The sequence below is a fragment of the Adiantum capillus-veneris genome, chromosome 16 (genome assembly GCF_014529385.1).
Source record: "Adiantum capillus-veneris isolate H3 chromosome 16, ASM1452938v2, whole genome shotgun sequence".
Taxonomy (NCBI): domain Eukaryota; kingdom Viridiplantae; phylum Streptophyta; class Polypodiopsida; order Polypodiales; family Pteridaceae; genus Adiantum; species Adiantum capillus-veneris.
The window spans coordinates 48,593,703-48,610,952 of NC_140946.1; the positions used below are offsets into that span (position 1 = coordinate 48,593,703).

Consider the following 17,250-nt stretch of genomic DNA (forward strand, 5'->3'; position numbering starts at 1 on the left):
CAGGCAGACTCGAGGAGGTGATGAAGGGGAGAGACATTGTGATGCCCCGACACAGACATATGAGAGCAAGGAGAGAGGTCTACCACATGTCCCGGGCTACCACTGGGAGTCCACATACAGGCGATCCACAGGGAGGCAGGGGACATCACGAGGATCAGGGGGGATTGCTCTTTTAGTGAGGAGAGAGCTACAGGACAGGGTCACAGTAGTGAGCAGAGATGTAGAGGCCCGCTTCATGTGGGTGAGGATACAGCTAGCCCTAGACAAAGCCATACATGTTGCACTGTGCTACTTCCCCCCACGCGGGTCACATTTCACAGACCATACAGAGATACAACGAGCATCTACGACAGAGGAGGAGCCACCAGCGGAGGATGCCGATGAGAGTATGGTAGAGGAGGAGGAGGAGGGACCACAGTCACAACCACCCTTTTCGATTCTCTCAGAGGACCTCCTACACTACGCGGCATTGAGAGAGATCCTACTTGTAGGTGATTTCAATGCCCGCACACAGAGCCGACAGTGCGAGATGTATGACGTTGATGATTCCATCCTACTCCGTACCATAACGGCAGAGGATGTGGGACTAGGGAAGACATCAGAGGATAGAGGGAGTGACCCTACTAGATACGGATCACACTTACTGGCACTAGGATCAGCGCACCACCTCCTGATCTACAACGGGATGTCCCGTTGGCTGATGTCAGGTGGATACACTTGCTTCCAGAAGGGAGGCAAGACAGGACAGGGAGGCAAGAAAGGCCAGAGCACAGTGGACTACATCTTAGGCTCCACAGGGGCCATGGATATTGTACGTTCTTTTACCATACCACCACGGCCCATCGGCGCGGATCATACATATCTCAGCCTCTCTCTCAGTACCAGTTTACCGACACCACCTCCCCAGTCCCCCATGCAGCATACCACTATACACTTCAGTGAGGAGCTTTTTGAGATTTACAGATACCATGTGTACACAGGGATCAGCCAGCTAGACCCTGACGCCCCACTCTCCACACTCACCACTGAGCTCACCTCCATACTACACTCAGCAGCGCTTGAGAGCTTTCCCTCGACCATGCACTCCAGCGACACATCACGATCTGGGACGATGCCCCAGAATAGATGGTATGATGATGAGTGCAGACAGCTATATCAGAGGCTTAGGGCACAGCATATTACTGGGCAGATATCTGAGAGACAGATGCACCGACAGATGGATACTCTTGCTAGACGTAAGAGGAGAGCCTTTGAGGAGACACAGTGGTGGGATGTGTACCATACACTTCCAAGTCGAGAGGCAGCGATCTCTTGGAGAGAGATGAGACAACGGACCCCACCCACGCCTATAGAGGACCCAGCGGTATGGCATGCATATGCAGAGACACTCTATCAGGTGCCGGCTCAGCCCCCCCTTCCACACCCGGTGGCTCCCCGACCTACAGCTCCCACTCTCTTTACCATAGATATGGTGAGACGAGGCATTCAGAGTCTACAGCACCGCCGAGCCGCGGACCACACCGAGCTTCAAGGTGAGCATTTTATATACGCTACACACACTCTAGCTCCATTGATTGCACACCTTTCAACAGGGCATTGGCAGAGGGATTTCCAGAGAGCTGGACTATGCATACTATTGTGCCTTTACATAAGGCTGGAGACCGCATGGATCCAACCAACTACAGGACTATCATGATTGGTCATACGATGGCCAAGATCTATGGAGCAGTTTTAGAGTCAGAGTTGAGCAGATATGCAGAGACCGAGGGACTACGCGCCTCCAGACAGGCGGGCTGCAGACGCACATTCTCTATTGTGGACCACATCTTCACTCTCAGATGCCTGATAGAGCAGTCACAGAGCCGAGGGAGACGCCTCTACTGTTGCTTTGTGGACTTCCGCAAAGCCTTTGACACAGTCCCGAGAGAGAGACTACTACAGCGACTCATATTTCTTGGGATACCCCCGGACATGATATGGGCCATATATGCTTTGTATGAGAGAGTGTCACGCATGGTCAGATGCCCAGGAGGACTATCAGATAGCATCACTAGCACCATCTGGGTGACATAGGGGTGTCCACTTTCCCCTACTCTATTTGGTCTGTACATAGATGAGATGGAGACCTACATCCGACAGAGAGGAGGAGCAGGCGCTGACCTATCAAGCACTCACGTACATATTATGCTATATGTTGATGACATTATTTTACTTGCAGAGGATCTCCAGCTCCACATACAGGCTCTAGACTTATTTTGTACACAAAGAGGAGTGACAGTGAACCTTGGCAAGACCAAGGTTTTGATATTCCACACATCAGGCATTGTTCGGAGGAGATCAGTTTTTCCTTTTGAGGGCAGTCAGGACTGGACGCTTCTCTATGGCACAGGCAGCCCGAGATCGCACCACGTGAGAGTATGCAGCTCTAGCCATGCTTGAGAGACGATGCCATCAGACACATTTCCAAGAGCCCTGCACGAACAGCTGGCTATTTGACACTTTGGTGACACCAGAACTTCTATACGCTGCCCCAGTGTGGACCCCAGGATTATCAAAGCAAGCTTGGAGCGGACTCGAGAGGCCACAGATATTGCTGCTTGCCCGGATGATTCGGAGCAAGCCATCAATCCCACATGATATTATGAGAGCAGAGTTCGGTGCCCCACCCATGGTAGTGGAGGCTCTATTTCAGACAGTGGGATACCTCCACAGGCTGCGAGACATGAGGGCAGATAGACTACCTCGCCTTGCTCTTGAGGCCTCCTGCGGGCTAGCAGACTCTAGGGATGAGAGATCATGGTATGCAAGTGTGACTAGATGGCTTCAGACATACGGCTACTCTATGGACAGATTGCCTCCCTCACAGTATGATCCAGATGCACCACGCCAGGCCCTCTCACACACTGAGAGGAACACAGTTGTCAGATATGAGCTCATACAAAAGCACGTAGAGCAGACTTGGCTCACACCTTCGCGGCCATTGGCCACGAAGATGGCATATTACAGAGATCATTTCCTTATGCTCACAGAGGACAGGTTCATTCAGAGGCCCCACTACATGGATATATATCTACCACATGGCATGAGGGTAGTCATCCGACAACTCAGAGTATCATCCCATCAGCTTGAGATTGAGAGCGGCAGAGCAGCACGGGTCCCACGCGAGGCCAGGATATGCAGATTATGCAGACAGGAGGTGGAGTGTGAGGGCCACTTCTTATGCAAATGCCTTCACAATGCGGGGATCGGATCACGGTACCCCACTCTATTTGACAGGCCAGAGGTCTCATTACAAACAGTGATGACATCATTAGATCAGAGACTACTTGGGAGACTCTTGGTGGAGATGCACCAGCATAGAGAGAGAGCCCTCTAGACGGGGGAAGGTGGAGGATCGGATAGGCAGACACACCTTACAGACTACTTCCAGGCTAGCAGCCACAGCCATCCACACATCAAGGGATGACTTTGATACGAACTGAGGAGGCCAGAGCTAGGCGAAGACCACGACTACCAGGATATCGCTCCAGGGCCTCTCAGAGACACAGACGAGAGGTCTAGGCCATCAGGGATCAACATACAGCATATATTCAGAGGAGGGCAGAGCAGACACTAGACATGGCGGGCATAGCCAAAGTCCTCACATCAGGCTCACGGATGTACCAGATACTACACCCTGCCATCACTAATGGATGGAGCTGATGTACCACACCACCCCCCTCCCTCCTCCCCTCACTCTCACTACACACATACATGCCTCTTTATGTACACCGGATGTTTTGTTATTACCCGGTCACCCCCACATCTGCACACCGGATGCTTTGTTATTACCCGATCACTTACCACACTACACTTTGTACACCGGATGCCATTATTACCCGGTCATTCTGCACATACCAGATATCCAGAGGATATTCACATTTTTGTACATGGATCTGTCTCATAGGCCAGTTTTCTTTGGCCTTTTGAAGACGTAAATAAAATCTCTCTCTCTCTCTCTCTCTCTCTCTCTCTCTCTCTCTCTCTCTCTCTCTCTCTCTCTCTCTACCACGACCAAGATGCAGAAGCACACTTCACCGGAGGAGACTACAACAAAGGATTAGAAGCATTCTAGCCAGACACCTAGAATGCTCCTAAGAAGTTTATTTAATACTTTGTATTTAGTTTTTCACATTTATTTTCACACTTTGACACTTAGTACTTTAGTACTAAGGTACCCAGACATTGTAACAGATTCACCACTTTTGTATCAGTTTGGTCTCATAGGTCATTCTGGCCTTTTGAAGACGTTAATATAACATTACATTTCATTTCATTTCTCTCTCTCTCTCTCTCTCTCTCTCTCTCTCTCTCTCTCGTTTTTGGACTGTGTAGAGCGTCAGGGGGGAAGGGGGGCTCAGCTAGCAGGGACATGGATTCCGATGTTACTATATGCTGATGATATTGTGCTGATTTCTAACACTCCAGAGGGGATGCAACGTCACTTGGACGCTCTGCATACATTTGCTCGTGACAGTGGATTGTCTTTCAATCTGGGGAAAACCAAGGTTATGGTGTTCAACACCACACCACAGTGGGTCAGGAGTCGGCACCCACATTTATGTATGGCCAGGAGACTGTGGAGTACACAGATGCATATACTTATCTTGGGGTAGTCTTCGGTGGACCGGTGTTTTCACTAAGGAGAGCATCAAAGACTAGACTGACGAGAGCATATAAAGCTTTGGAAGGATTGGAGAGGATGTGTTCACACGTTCAGTTCCAGGAACCGCGAACAAAGCTTTGGCTTTTTGACACTCTAGTGACTCCAGCTATGCTCTATGGAGTTCAGGTATGGGGACCCTCAGTAGACCACCATGGGAGATCTGGCAACACAGATGGATGGAGATGTATGGAGAGGCCTCTGGTCTCTATGATCGCTCGGATGATTTGGGCTAAGGCCTCAGTACCACATGAGATTATCCGAGCCAAGCTAGCCGCCCCCCCTCGTGGTGGAGGCATTGACGAGATCAATTTCCTTTATGCACGGTCTATGGGATCTCCCCAGGGACAGATACACTCGGCTTGTCTTGGAGTCATCTCGACAACTAGCTCTACAAGGCTTGTCTTGGAGTCATCTCTACAACTAGCTCTACAAGCATGGTTTCAATCGCATGGTCTCAAGATGGATAGATTACCTCTGCTTCAGTACTCCCTGGATGCACCCTCCCTGTCTCTCACACAGACAGAGATCACCAGACTCATACGTCATCTGATTCAGCTAAATACCAAGAGCACATGGATACAACCAACAAAGGAGTTAGGCACGAAGATGGCCTTCTACAGAGAGCATCTTCTCCAACTCACGGAGGACTGCTTTGTGACTAGGCCTGCATACATGGACACACACTTATCTCATGGGATAAGATGCGCTATTGGACAGATACGCACATCCTCACATCAGCTCCAAATCGAGACTGGCCGATTTCGAGGGGTGCCGGCAGGAGCTAGGATATGTCACCTATGCAACTTAGAGCCAGAGACAAAGCTGCACTACACATGTCACTGCCGAACATACTAGGAGATACGCGGCCGCTTCCACTGCCTGTTCAGAGAAGGGTTCAGACCTTTTTCTAGAGTCATGAGATACAAGGATCAAAGGTGTCTCGGATTGTTCCTGCTAGAGCTGCACAAACTCAGGGAGAGCTTGCTGAGAACATCAAAGGAAAGACAGTCTCATAGACGAATCACAGATTTCTTTACACCAGCCAGAGGAGAGCCAACGGAGTAGTCATTACAACAGATCTCAGAGTCTACTCATACTAGAGGTACACTACTTGATCGAGCCACGGAACTTGGCAGATCCAGACGTCCACGACCTCGGGGGGTCTCCCACTACCAACGAAGGCTGCAAAAACAGAAGATACAAATCACTCTAGCTCGACATGCAAGACGCCCAACCAGAGTATTGACCATGGAGGAGGTCGATGAGATCCAACAGCGACTGATGAGAGATTTCATCTGAACCCACAAACCCCCCTCCCCCTATTTCCTTCTCCTTAGCGTCTTAGTGTTAGTTCTTTGTAAGTTTGTAATTTCCGTACTCACACATGGTATCAGATTCACCAATTGTAACATTTTGGTCTCATAGGTCATTTTGGCCTTTTGAAGACGTTAATATAACATAAGATTTCATTTCATTTCTCTCTCTCTCTCTCTCTCTCTCTCTCTCTCTCTCTCTCTCTCTCTCTCTCTCTCTCTCTCTCTCTCTCTCTCTCTCTCTCTAGCCATGCCTACCCGCCACCTTCCTCGCCAGCGCCACCCCACCGCGCAGCCCCTACACCCCCTTTAGCTGCCCACGCGCCACCCCTGTGGCTGCCTACGCGCTACTGCTGCTCTCACCCGCTGCTGCTGTTTCATCCCCTGCACACGCTACTGCTGCGGCTTTTGCTGCACCCGCTGTGGCTGCCCTGCTGCGATTGCACAGTGTCAAGAGTGTAGTACCTGCCGCTGCCTCACTGCACCAGGCCCGTTGTCTCACTGCTGCATGTAGCCACTGCCGCATGTTTCCCCACCTATGCAATCAGCGCACATTAATCAAAGGGTATCCAGAAGCGGTTGAACAGTGAGCTCATCGCCTTTTAAATCAATGCCGAAGGACACGCCCCCCAAGGATTCAAGGGACACGACGATCACATGTACTACACAGGACATTTGGGGACTGCTACTGTCTATCCATGAACAGGTACGACAACAGAATGAGGTTATTTCACGCCAAAATGAAGACCTCAAGAACCTGACACTACGCAACCAAGAGTTGGATCATACCATTGCACTGAAAGCTCTGAAGCTTCAACAACAAGAAGACACCCTGAAAACACTACAAACTCAAGTGCTGGAACAAGGCAGTCACATAACACACGTCACCAATAATGTAACCGATGCACCAGAGGGGTCTCCTCCATCTTGGGCACAAATAGTGAAACAAGAGAGGACAATGGGACACAAGACAGGAGAGATGTATACGTATGAGAGTATGTATACGCATGAGGATTCTACCAAATACAAGGAAAGGGAGAAAAGATCCCAAAACATTGTGATACGAGGCATGCCAGAACCTGAGGAGGAAACAGTCATGTCATTGAATGTAGACGTTACCACCCTGTTAGCAGAAAAGCTTGATATGCAAGATGCAAGGGTATATGGGGCACATAGAGTGGGTCAGAAGAAGACTGATGCTCATAGGGCAGTTGTATGCACAATGTTGATGCTCATAGGGCAGTTGTATGCACAATGTTGGATGCTCGCAAAAGGGCCATAATTTTGGAAACTACGCGCTTCTACTTGAAAGGCACTCAGTACTATGTAAGTGAAGATAGAACACCGACACAACAGGCAGCAAGAAGGAAAACATATGAAGAACGTCTCAAGGAGAAAAAACCAGCATCACCGCCTAAAAATGCATAGGGGCACGCGACCCATGGGATCACGACCATACAGGTAACAAGCTGGAATTGTAGAGGTTTCCCATGGCATAAGGGAGAAGGGCTGGTGGATATTCTACCACAAGCTGACATACTCTTCCTATTGGAAACATGGGAACAAAACACATGCAGGCTGCCGGACATTAGTGGATATATCAAGCACTCCGTATGGTGGAATGGTACCAAAATGCGAGGACAAGGAGGAGATTGGCAAGAATACTGGGTGAAAGCGCTCTTTAAAGGAGGTGACCGCAATTTGCTCACTAATTATCGCACCATCATGGTGAGCTCATGTATGGCAAAACTATTTGGAAGCATTATTGAGAAAGATCTTAGCACATGGGCTGAAAATAACGGGAAACGTGCCATTGGACAAGCAGGATTTAGAGCCCGCCACAGCACGATAGACCACCTTATCACACTCCGGGTCTTGATGGATGAAACCAGGCTAAAAGGCAAAACCCTGTATTGTTGTTTTGTGGACTTCACGAAAGCGTTTGACACAGTACCCCATCAAGGGCTATGGTCACGTATGGAAACTCTGGGAGTTCCTATGCATCTCAGGGCAGCAGTGGGACGTCTCTACCAAGAGGTCAGATGTAAACTCAAGACAAACACAAGTTTCTCACAAGAGTTCAGGAGCACTATGGGAGTTAAACAAGGATGCCCTTTGTCACCTACGCTTTTTGGACTATGCATAGATGAGCTTGATGATTTCATTAACAAGGCTATGGGAGAGGGGGGAGATCACCCTAGCATTGGTACTTTCACGCTTCTGCTCCTCATATATGCCGACGATGTGGTTCTCTTTGCCTACAAGGCACTCCTTCTACATAAACTTTTGGATGCAGTACATGCATTTTGCAATGCAACGGGCTTGTCAGTCAATGTAGCCAAAACAAAGGTTATGTCAGTCCACACATGTAGAAATGAGAATCAGCCCATCATCACGTATGACGGGCAAGCACTCCAAGCGGTTGAGAGGTTCAAGTACTTGGGCATCTATGTACCTTCAAACCATGCATGGGGAAGTTGCGCGCAAAACAGAATTGATGCAGGACAAGCGAAATACTATGAATTTGAGAACATGTGCAAGCAAAGTGTCACAAGGCGATGGGAAATAAAGTCTCTAGCATTTGATGTATGCGTGGTCCAAACAATACTTTACGGTGTAGAGGTATGGGGGGGGAGTATCCCCGCTAGCACTTGGAATGACATTGAAAAGATACAGAAAAAATTCCTATGTAGACACATGGGGATCAAAACTACCACCCCATACTCAGTGATGCTTTTGGAGACAGGAAAGAGACCCTTGGAAATGCAAGCCTTACAAAGGGTACACAGATACCTCATGAAAGTTAAGATGATGCCGGAGAGCCGTCTACCCCACATGGCATGGCAAGCTGGATGCAAACCGCAAAAGAATTACAAGAGTAAATTTCTCACATCCAGTCTCGTAGAAGACATACGGAAATGGTTCTCTAGATGGAATGTGGGAGACCATGTGGACATGCACATAGAGAAAGGCACTGAACATGAGCATGGGCTGAATTTTGAGAGAAGCATACTTGAAGCCCTACACACTAGATGGAGTACAGCAGTACACAGGTCCAAATTTGAATACTACGGCAAACACATCAATACACCATATTGGGAGACCTACAAGACTGGGGACACCCAGATGCATATCAGGACACCTATGTCCCACCGGGCAAGACGGGCCATTACTTTGATGCGGACGCGATCACACATGCTCAAGATTGAAACGGGAGGGCGGCTGAATATTAAGGAAAATAGAAGGCCATGCACACAATGCAATTTAAACAAAGTGGAAAGCGAGGCCCATGTCACCATCGAGTGCCCAGCATACGCACACATCCATGCTGATTTCCCATTGCTATTGCAAGGAGATGTCACCTTTGAGGAGCTTCTCTCTCGGACACACCCCTCCCCAGTAGCTTTAGGCATCTACTTTGCCAAAGTATTGGATCATCACACAACACTAACACACAAGAAAGCTACTAGCCCACTACCCCCTCTACACACATGAGGGGAGCCTCTTGTAGATTTTATTTTTTTTGTGGTCCCATGGGTCATTTTGGCCCCCCGAGGACGTAATACAACATCATCATCATCTCTCTCTCCTCGCGTCTCTGTCCTGCTCGCTCTGCCGCCCCTGCTCCCACGCGCTCCCCCCCCCCCCCCCCCCCCCCCCTTTTCTTATGTCGCCTCGCGCTGTCCGCCACCCCTGCTCCTACCGCAGCCCTTGTTGCCACTCTCGCCTTGCTGCTCCGCCCCGTTGCCCTTGCTGTTGCGCTCCCCCCCCCCCCCCCCCCCCCCCCCTTTTCTATCCGAGCGTAGAGAGAGATTGGAAGGAAAGAAAGAAAGAGGCGTAGAGAGAAAAGCAAAAAGAGCGTAGAGAGAGAAAGAGAGAAAATGTTGCGTAGAGAGAGAAAGAGGGCAGAGAGAGAAAGTTGGTCTTTTCAAGCGCAGAGAGAGAGAGAGAGAGGTGAGAAGTGTAGAGAGAGAAAGAGGGTTGCGAGAAAGAAAAAACTCCACACGTAGAGAGAGAGCCTAGCCGCGTAGAGAGAGTTTTAAATTTATTTTATTTTTATTTTTGAAAACAAACCTCTCCTATGCCTCCCTCTCTCTCTCTCTCTCTCTCTCTCTCTCTCTCTCTCTCTCTCTCTCTCTCTCTCTCTCTCCTGTGGCGGCCCTTCGACCATGAGGAAGCAGAATGGCAAAGATGACCCGGTGGAGGATGCCATCCAAAAATGCAAAGAAGAGCTGAGCGTAGAGACAGAAAGAGGGTTAAGGGAGAAAAAAAACTCCGCGCGTAGAGAGAGAAAGAGGGTTAAGTGAAAAAAAAACTCCACGCATAGAGAGAGAAAGCCTAGCCGCGTAGAGAGAGAGTTTTAAATTTATTTTATTTTTATTTTTGAAAAAAAACCTCCTGTGCCTCCCTCTCTCTCTCTCTCTCTCTCTCTCTCTCTCTCTCTCTCTCTCTCTCTCTCTCTCTCTCTCTCTCTCTCTCTCTCTCTCTCTGCTAACCGAGCGTAGAGAGAGAGGGTTAAGGGAAAAAAAAACTCCGCGCATAGAGAGAGAAAGCCTAGCCGGGTAAAGAGAGAGAGTTTTAAATTTATTTTATTTTTATTTTTGAAAAAAAAAAAACTCATGTGCCTCCCTTCTTCACTCCTCTCTCTCTCTCTCTCTCTCTCTCTCTCTCTCTCTCTCTCTCTCTCTCTCTCTCCCCTGTGGCGGCCCTTCGACCATGAGGAAGCAGAATGGCAAAGATGACCCGGTGTAGGATGCCATCCAAAAATTCAAAGAAGAGCTGAGCGAGTCCATCAGCCAGATCAACCGCCACCTCTTAGGTACTATCAACATTCTCGACACACGCGTGACAGCACAGGAAACCACAATACATACACTCGAGAATCGCGTGAAGGCCCAAGATGAAGAAATTGCACTACTCAAGAAAGAGCTCGCAGAGGTGCGATCGCAGAATGTCCTCGAAGAGGGAGAGCTTCAACCTTCAGTAATTGAAGAGCTTAACACGATTAAGGAACAAGTGCGGGCCATCAAAGAAGGTGGGGAGCAACAAAAAGAAATGACGACCTCGTGGGTAGATGTCATCACAAAGACCCAACAAAAAGCAGAAAAGGCAGAAAAATGGATCGAGATTGTCAAGAAAGGGAAAGGCAAGGAAATAACCTCCACCCCCACACCAACCATCATCAACTTGACACTAGAAGATGAGCAAAGGAGACGTGTGCGGGCCTTACACGTAAGGATATGTGGCATGAAAGACCAAGATAATGCGGATGAAGAGGTGAAAGAACTCATGACTCTGGTGGGGGTCAACGAGCAGACGCATACAAGGGCCTGGAGAGTGGGCACTAAGAAAAGCGGGAGCAACGGAGAAACCTCGAAGGAAAGGGCACTCATTCTCCGCTCCCCTCCATGGAAGCGAAGAAGAGACTAACTCTAAAGAAGACTGGCATCTTTCTTGGAGATGACCTCACCCTCTCGCAGATTGCTCATATGCAAGAAGTAATGCCGGAAATCAGAGCAGCAAGGGAAAAGGGGAAGATTGCTTTTTACAGGGATGGAAAGGTGGTGATATTGGAGCGACGTCCCGCATGACGTATGAGACCTATGGGACCACACTAAAGATGGCAACCTGGAATTGTAACGGATCACTTCGTCTTAGATGTAGGGGCCTTTGAGGATAGCTTCACAGGGAGAGACATCATCTTCTACTCTAAGACGCATCAAGCCCTTGGGCAATCCATGCCACAGGTGAGCGGATATAGATGGGAGACAGCCTGCAGACAGGAGACCAAATCGGAGCATGGAGGACGAGGCTCAAGGGGAGTGGCAGTTCTATTCAGGGAGGAGTTGCAGCCATTGATATATATAGCGCGCAAGGATGAGCATGCTAGGTACATGTGGGTGAGGCTCAGGGCAGAGACGGGCAGATACCTCTACATTGCTATCTGTTACTTTCCTCCTAGTATGTCACTATATGCATCACCTAGAGGACAATCCCCCTTTGCTATTTTGGATAATGACATATGGGAGTTTTCTAAGGACGGTGACATTATCATACTAGGGGATTTCAATGCTAGGACTGCCCACCACCAGACAATATTTTATGATACTTCCAAGGAGATGCTTAGGGAGCTGGATGCTACAGAGATGGGTCTATCCAGATTATCACAAGATGAGGAATACACTCAGTATGGCAGATACTTGATACATATGGGAACCGCACATAGATTGGCCATTTTGAATGGCCTACAAAGATTTTCGATAGCTGGAGGTTTTACTTGCTTTCCACACCGACATGGTGCCAACACAATGGATTATGTTATGGTCCAGCCAGGTCTCATTCCATTCTTTCAGGATTTCATGGTGGGCACTAGGCCAGTTAATGTAGCAGTTGATCATGCTATCTTGTCCTTCACCCTGACATTTCAGTTCAGCACAACTCCATTAGGAGAGGTCCCCACACACATCCGGTATACCTTCATTAGGGAGACGGACTCTGTGTATATGGATGAGATATACAGGAAACTATGCACCCAAAAGCCAGGACGGCCACTAGATGAACTCACTCAGATACTAACAGAGACGCTCCATGATGCAGCATCAGAAGTATACCCCCACAGCCAGCCTACACGGAGACGACGTGGGAGCATGCCCAAGAACAGTTGGTACGATGAGGAGTGTAGAGAGATGAGGATCAAGTTACCAAGGGAAGTGCTCATGGGTATTACCACACATAGACAGTCACATATTATCTTTCACCGCCTAGTGCGACGAAAGAAAAGGGCTTATCTATCTCAGCTAGAGAAGGATCTGTATCAGCTATTTATAAGTCAGGACTCAGGCGAAGCATGGAGGCTATTCCACGAACATTCACCACCACCAGCGGTCACCTCCACTGAGACATGGGGGGAATATGCCACATCTCTCTACACAGCTTCAGGACAACCACCTCTGCCGGACCCACTAGAGACATGCCCGGAGACGCATTCTTTCTTTACTGCCAAGAGGGTAAGGAAAGCTATTGACAGGATGAAGACAAGGAGAGCACATGATCATGATGGTCTGGTAGCAGAGCACTTCATCCATGCCAAAGATATGCTTGCAGAGCTCTTGGCTATGATGTTTAATCGAGCCATGTATGAAGGCTTCCCTGAGACTTAGAGTATGTCCACGATTGTGCCTGTTTTCAAGTCAGGAGATCCCATGATTCCCGGGAATTATCGCACCATCATGGTTGGTCACACATTAGCTAGGCTGTATGCATCCATTCTTGAGCAGGAACTGAGTAGATGGGTAGAACGAGAAGGCATAAGAGCACCAGGGCAAGCAGGTTTCAGGAGAGGTTTCTCAACTCTTGACCAGATTTTGACACTCATAGCTATTATTGAGGAGGGTAGACACCATGGCAAGAGGATCCATTGTAGCTTTGTGGATTTCCGCAAAGCTTTTGACACAGTGCCGAGAGCCAGACTTATACGCAGATTACAGGACATGGGTGTGCCTATAGAGCTGATATGAGGGATTTTGGCTCTCTACAAGACAGTGATGGGGCGGGTGCGCACCACTGAGGGAATGTCTGACATGGTCCTCTCCACTATTGGAGTAAAGCAGGGATGCCCCCTATCCCCAACTCTTTTTGGGATGTATGTGGATGGGTTTTCGGACTATGTAGAGCGTCAAGGAGACAGGGGGGCTCAGCTAGCAGGGAAATGGACTTTGTTGTTACTATATGTTGATGATATTGCACTGATTTCTGACTCTCCAGAGGGGATGCAACGTCATTTGGATGCTTTGCATGCATTTGCTCGTGATAGTGGATTGTCTGTCGACCTGGGGAAAACCAAGGTTATGGTATTCAACACCACACCACAGTGGGTCAGGAGGTCAACGCCCATTTTTACGTATGGCGAGGAGACTGTGGAGTACACAGATGCGTATACTTATCTGGGGGTAGTCTTCGTTGGACCGGTGTTTTCACTAAGAAGAGCATCAGAGACCAGACTGACGAGAGAATATGCAGCTTTGGGAGGACTGGAGAGGATGTGTTCGCAGATTCAGTTTCAGGAATTGCGAACAAAGCTCTGGCTTTTTGACACTCTAGCGACTCCAGCTATGCTCTATGGAGTTCAGGTATGGGAACCCTCAGTAGACCACCATGGGAGATCTGGCAACACAAATGGATGGAAGTGTATGGAGAGGCCTCTGGTCTCTATGATCGCTCGGATGATCCGGGCTAAGGCCTCAGTGCCGTGTGAGATTATCCGAGCCGAGCTCCCCCCCCCCCCCCCCCCCCTCGTGGTGGAGGCATTGACTAGAGAAGTATACTTTATGCAAGGTCTATAGGATCTCCCCAGGGACAGATACGCTCGGCTCACCCTGGAGTCATCTCGACAACTAGCTCTACAAGGCGATACAGCATGTTGATATGGACAGTTGACAGCATGGTTTCAGTCGCATGGTTTCAACATGGATAGATTGCCTCCGTTTCAATACTCCCTGGATGCACCCTCCTTGTCTCTCACACGGACAGAGATCACCAAACTCATACGCCTAGATCTGATTCAGCTAGATACCAAGAGCACATGGATATAGCCGACACAGGAGTGGGGCACGAAGATGGCCTTCTACAGAGAGCATCTTCTCCAACTCGCGGAGGACGGTTTTGTGACTAGACCTGCATAAATGGATACGCACTTATCTCATGGGATAAGATGCGCTATTGCGCAGATACGCACATCCTCACACAACTCCAGATCGAGACTGGATTTCGAGGGGTGCCGGCAGGGGCCAGGATATGTCACCTATGTAACTTAGAGCAAGAGACAGAGCTACACTACACATGTCATTGCCCAACGTACTATGAGATACGCAGTTGCTTCCACTGCTTGTTCAGAGAAGGCTTCGGACCTTTTTCTAGAGTCCTGAGATACAAGCATCAAAGGTGTCTCGGATTGTTCCTACTAGAGCTGCGCAGACTTAGGGAGAGCTTGCTGAGGACATCAGGGGAAAGACAGTCTCAGAGACGGATCACAGATTTCTTTACACCGGCCAGGGGAGAGCCAGAGGAGCAATCAGTACAGCAGATCTCAAAGCCCACCCATACCAGAGGTACGCTGCTTGATGGAGCCACTAAGCTAGGCAAATTGAGACGCCCACGACCTGGGGGGGTCTCCCACCATCGACGAAGGTTGCAACAGAAGATACAGATCACTCTAGCTCGACATGCAAGACGCCCAACTAGAGCACTAACCATGGAGGAGGTTGATGAGATTGGACAACGACCGATGAGGGATTTCATCTGAACCCTCCAATCCCCTCCCCCTGTATCTCGTCTCAATCCCGAATCAGCTTAAGATTTATTTCCTTTTCCTTCCTCAGTGTTCTAGTGTTTAGTTCTTAGTTAGTTTCGTACTCAGACATGATATCAGATTCACCAATTGTAACTTTTTGGTCTCATAGGTCATTTTGGCCTTTTGAAGACGTTAATATAACATTTCATTTCATTTCATCTCTCTCTCTCTCTCTCTCTCTCTCTCTCTCTCTCTCTCTCTCAGCACCTTCATTCACAGTGTCATTCACTTTGGTTGTGATCATTTGCATTCTCTCACTACAGGAACGGAAGGCTCTCCCTTCCGTAAGTAAAAGGAACCCTTGAGCACAGTTGGGAGCACTCATCTTGAGCAATGTTTAACATTCACTTCCATTGCACCTTACACATGCATCATGAGAAAGTCATTCTCAAGCATATAGTGCTCATGATGTTGCCCATCAACAAGCTGATCATAGATCCTTGCAAAATCTGAATCTTCAGCATATTGTGTCTTCATATCGTCAAGTTCACCATGGTACGGAATTGACATTGCTGAAATTTGGGACTTTCGTGACAACGCATCAGCCACCACGTTCTTTTTCCCTTGCACGTGCACAATCTGAAAATGGAACATTGACAAGATGTTTGCCCATTGCATGTGTCTCTCAGACAGCTTCGCTTGTGTGAGAAAATATCACAAGGTTTGATGATCTATTTGGACAACAAAATCAGCCCCTAGCAAATAGTGTTTCCAACTAGTGAGAGCATGAATTATTGCCAGCAATCCTTTTTCATAAACTTGTAAATTCCTTTCGGTCTTCAAAAGTATTATGCTCTCATATGCGACTACTCGGCCATTCTGCATTAGAACTGCACCAAGACTATGGCCACATGCATCACAATGAACCACAAAAGGTTTCGGAAGATCTGGCAAAATAATTACCGGATCTGAAGTCTGCTTCTCTTCCAAGTGTTTGAAGGCTTGGTTGTCCACTTGAAAGTAACTCCTTTTCCTTGCAGTGCATGGAGTGGAAAAGCAATCTCAGCAAAATTTCGGATGAACCTCCTATAGTAGGAGCATAAGCTTAGAAAGCTTCGAATGTCTTGTACGGACTTCAAGTCTGGCCATGACATAATTGCTTCCACTTTGGCGGGATCCATGTTAGGTAAAGGCGGTGTGCCTCACCGTGCTTTGCAAGTGACCGCCGGCCAGTGTCCAACCGCCCACATTTATCTCCTTATTCTTTATACATACAAAGAATAGGGAGCTCTCACTCACATTCTTACAATTCTCATACAGTGAGATTTGGGAGCTCCACCCCACATCCCTCTAACGTGCTCTCTTTCCCTCTCCCTCTCTCTCTCTCTCTCTCTCTCTCTCTCTCTCTCTCTCTTCGCTGCACACACGCACGCCTCCGATCCATTCCTTCACAATTGGTATAATCGCATTGGAGACAACTACAAATGCCCAAATGGCCAATCCGGGAATGTACTCATCCGGAATCACCTCACAAATTCATACACAGAGCCAAACCGCTCTAGCCCGAGTATCACTCAACGACCTGTCAATGTGAGAGCTAAGCTCGATCACAAACTATGGCGAGTAAACTCCAGCCACTATCCCAAAAAATACACAATGCAAAAACTCAAGACACCTACTATGTCGTGACCGGTATGCAAGCCAAAACACTAAAGAAGATGTCGTCAACTACAAATGGAAACACCTGTGGAAGTACTAGACTCAACTTGTAGCTGGGAGTCAAAACTGGAAGCTCCAAATGGCCGAGCACTCACAACTCAAGACCAAAAATGCAGAGCGAAACATGCTCGCAATGCACCACCCAAAAGGGAAAACACTGCACGCAAAGCTTGAGTGCTACAAGCAATCACAATCTCGATCGCACCAATGATGCGCATAAAACT

The 17,250-nt window shown here is 48.5% G+C and overlaps 2 protein-coding genes across 4 annotated transcripts in view; one reads left to right on the top strand and one right to left on the bottom strand.

Annotated features, from left to right (window-relative positions):
* Nucleotides 1-17,250, bottom strand: part of LOC147438998 (UDP-Glycosyltransferase superfamily protein) — a 198,556-nt gene that overhangs the window by 143,392 nt on the left and 37,914 nt on the right. The window lies entirely within an intron of this gene.
* LOC147439000 (uncharacterized) lies at nt 6,629-7,300 on the top strand. Its single transcript, XM_086484497.1, has one exon. The coding sequence runs from the start codon at nt 6,629-6,631 to the stop codon at nt 7,298-7,300; it is 672 nt and encodes a 223-aa protein (XP_086340623.1).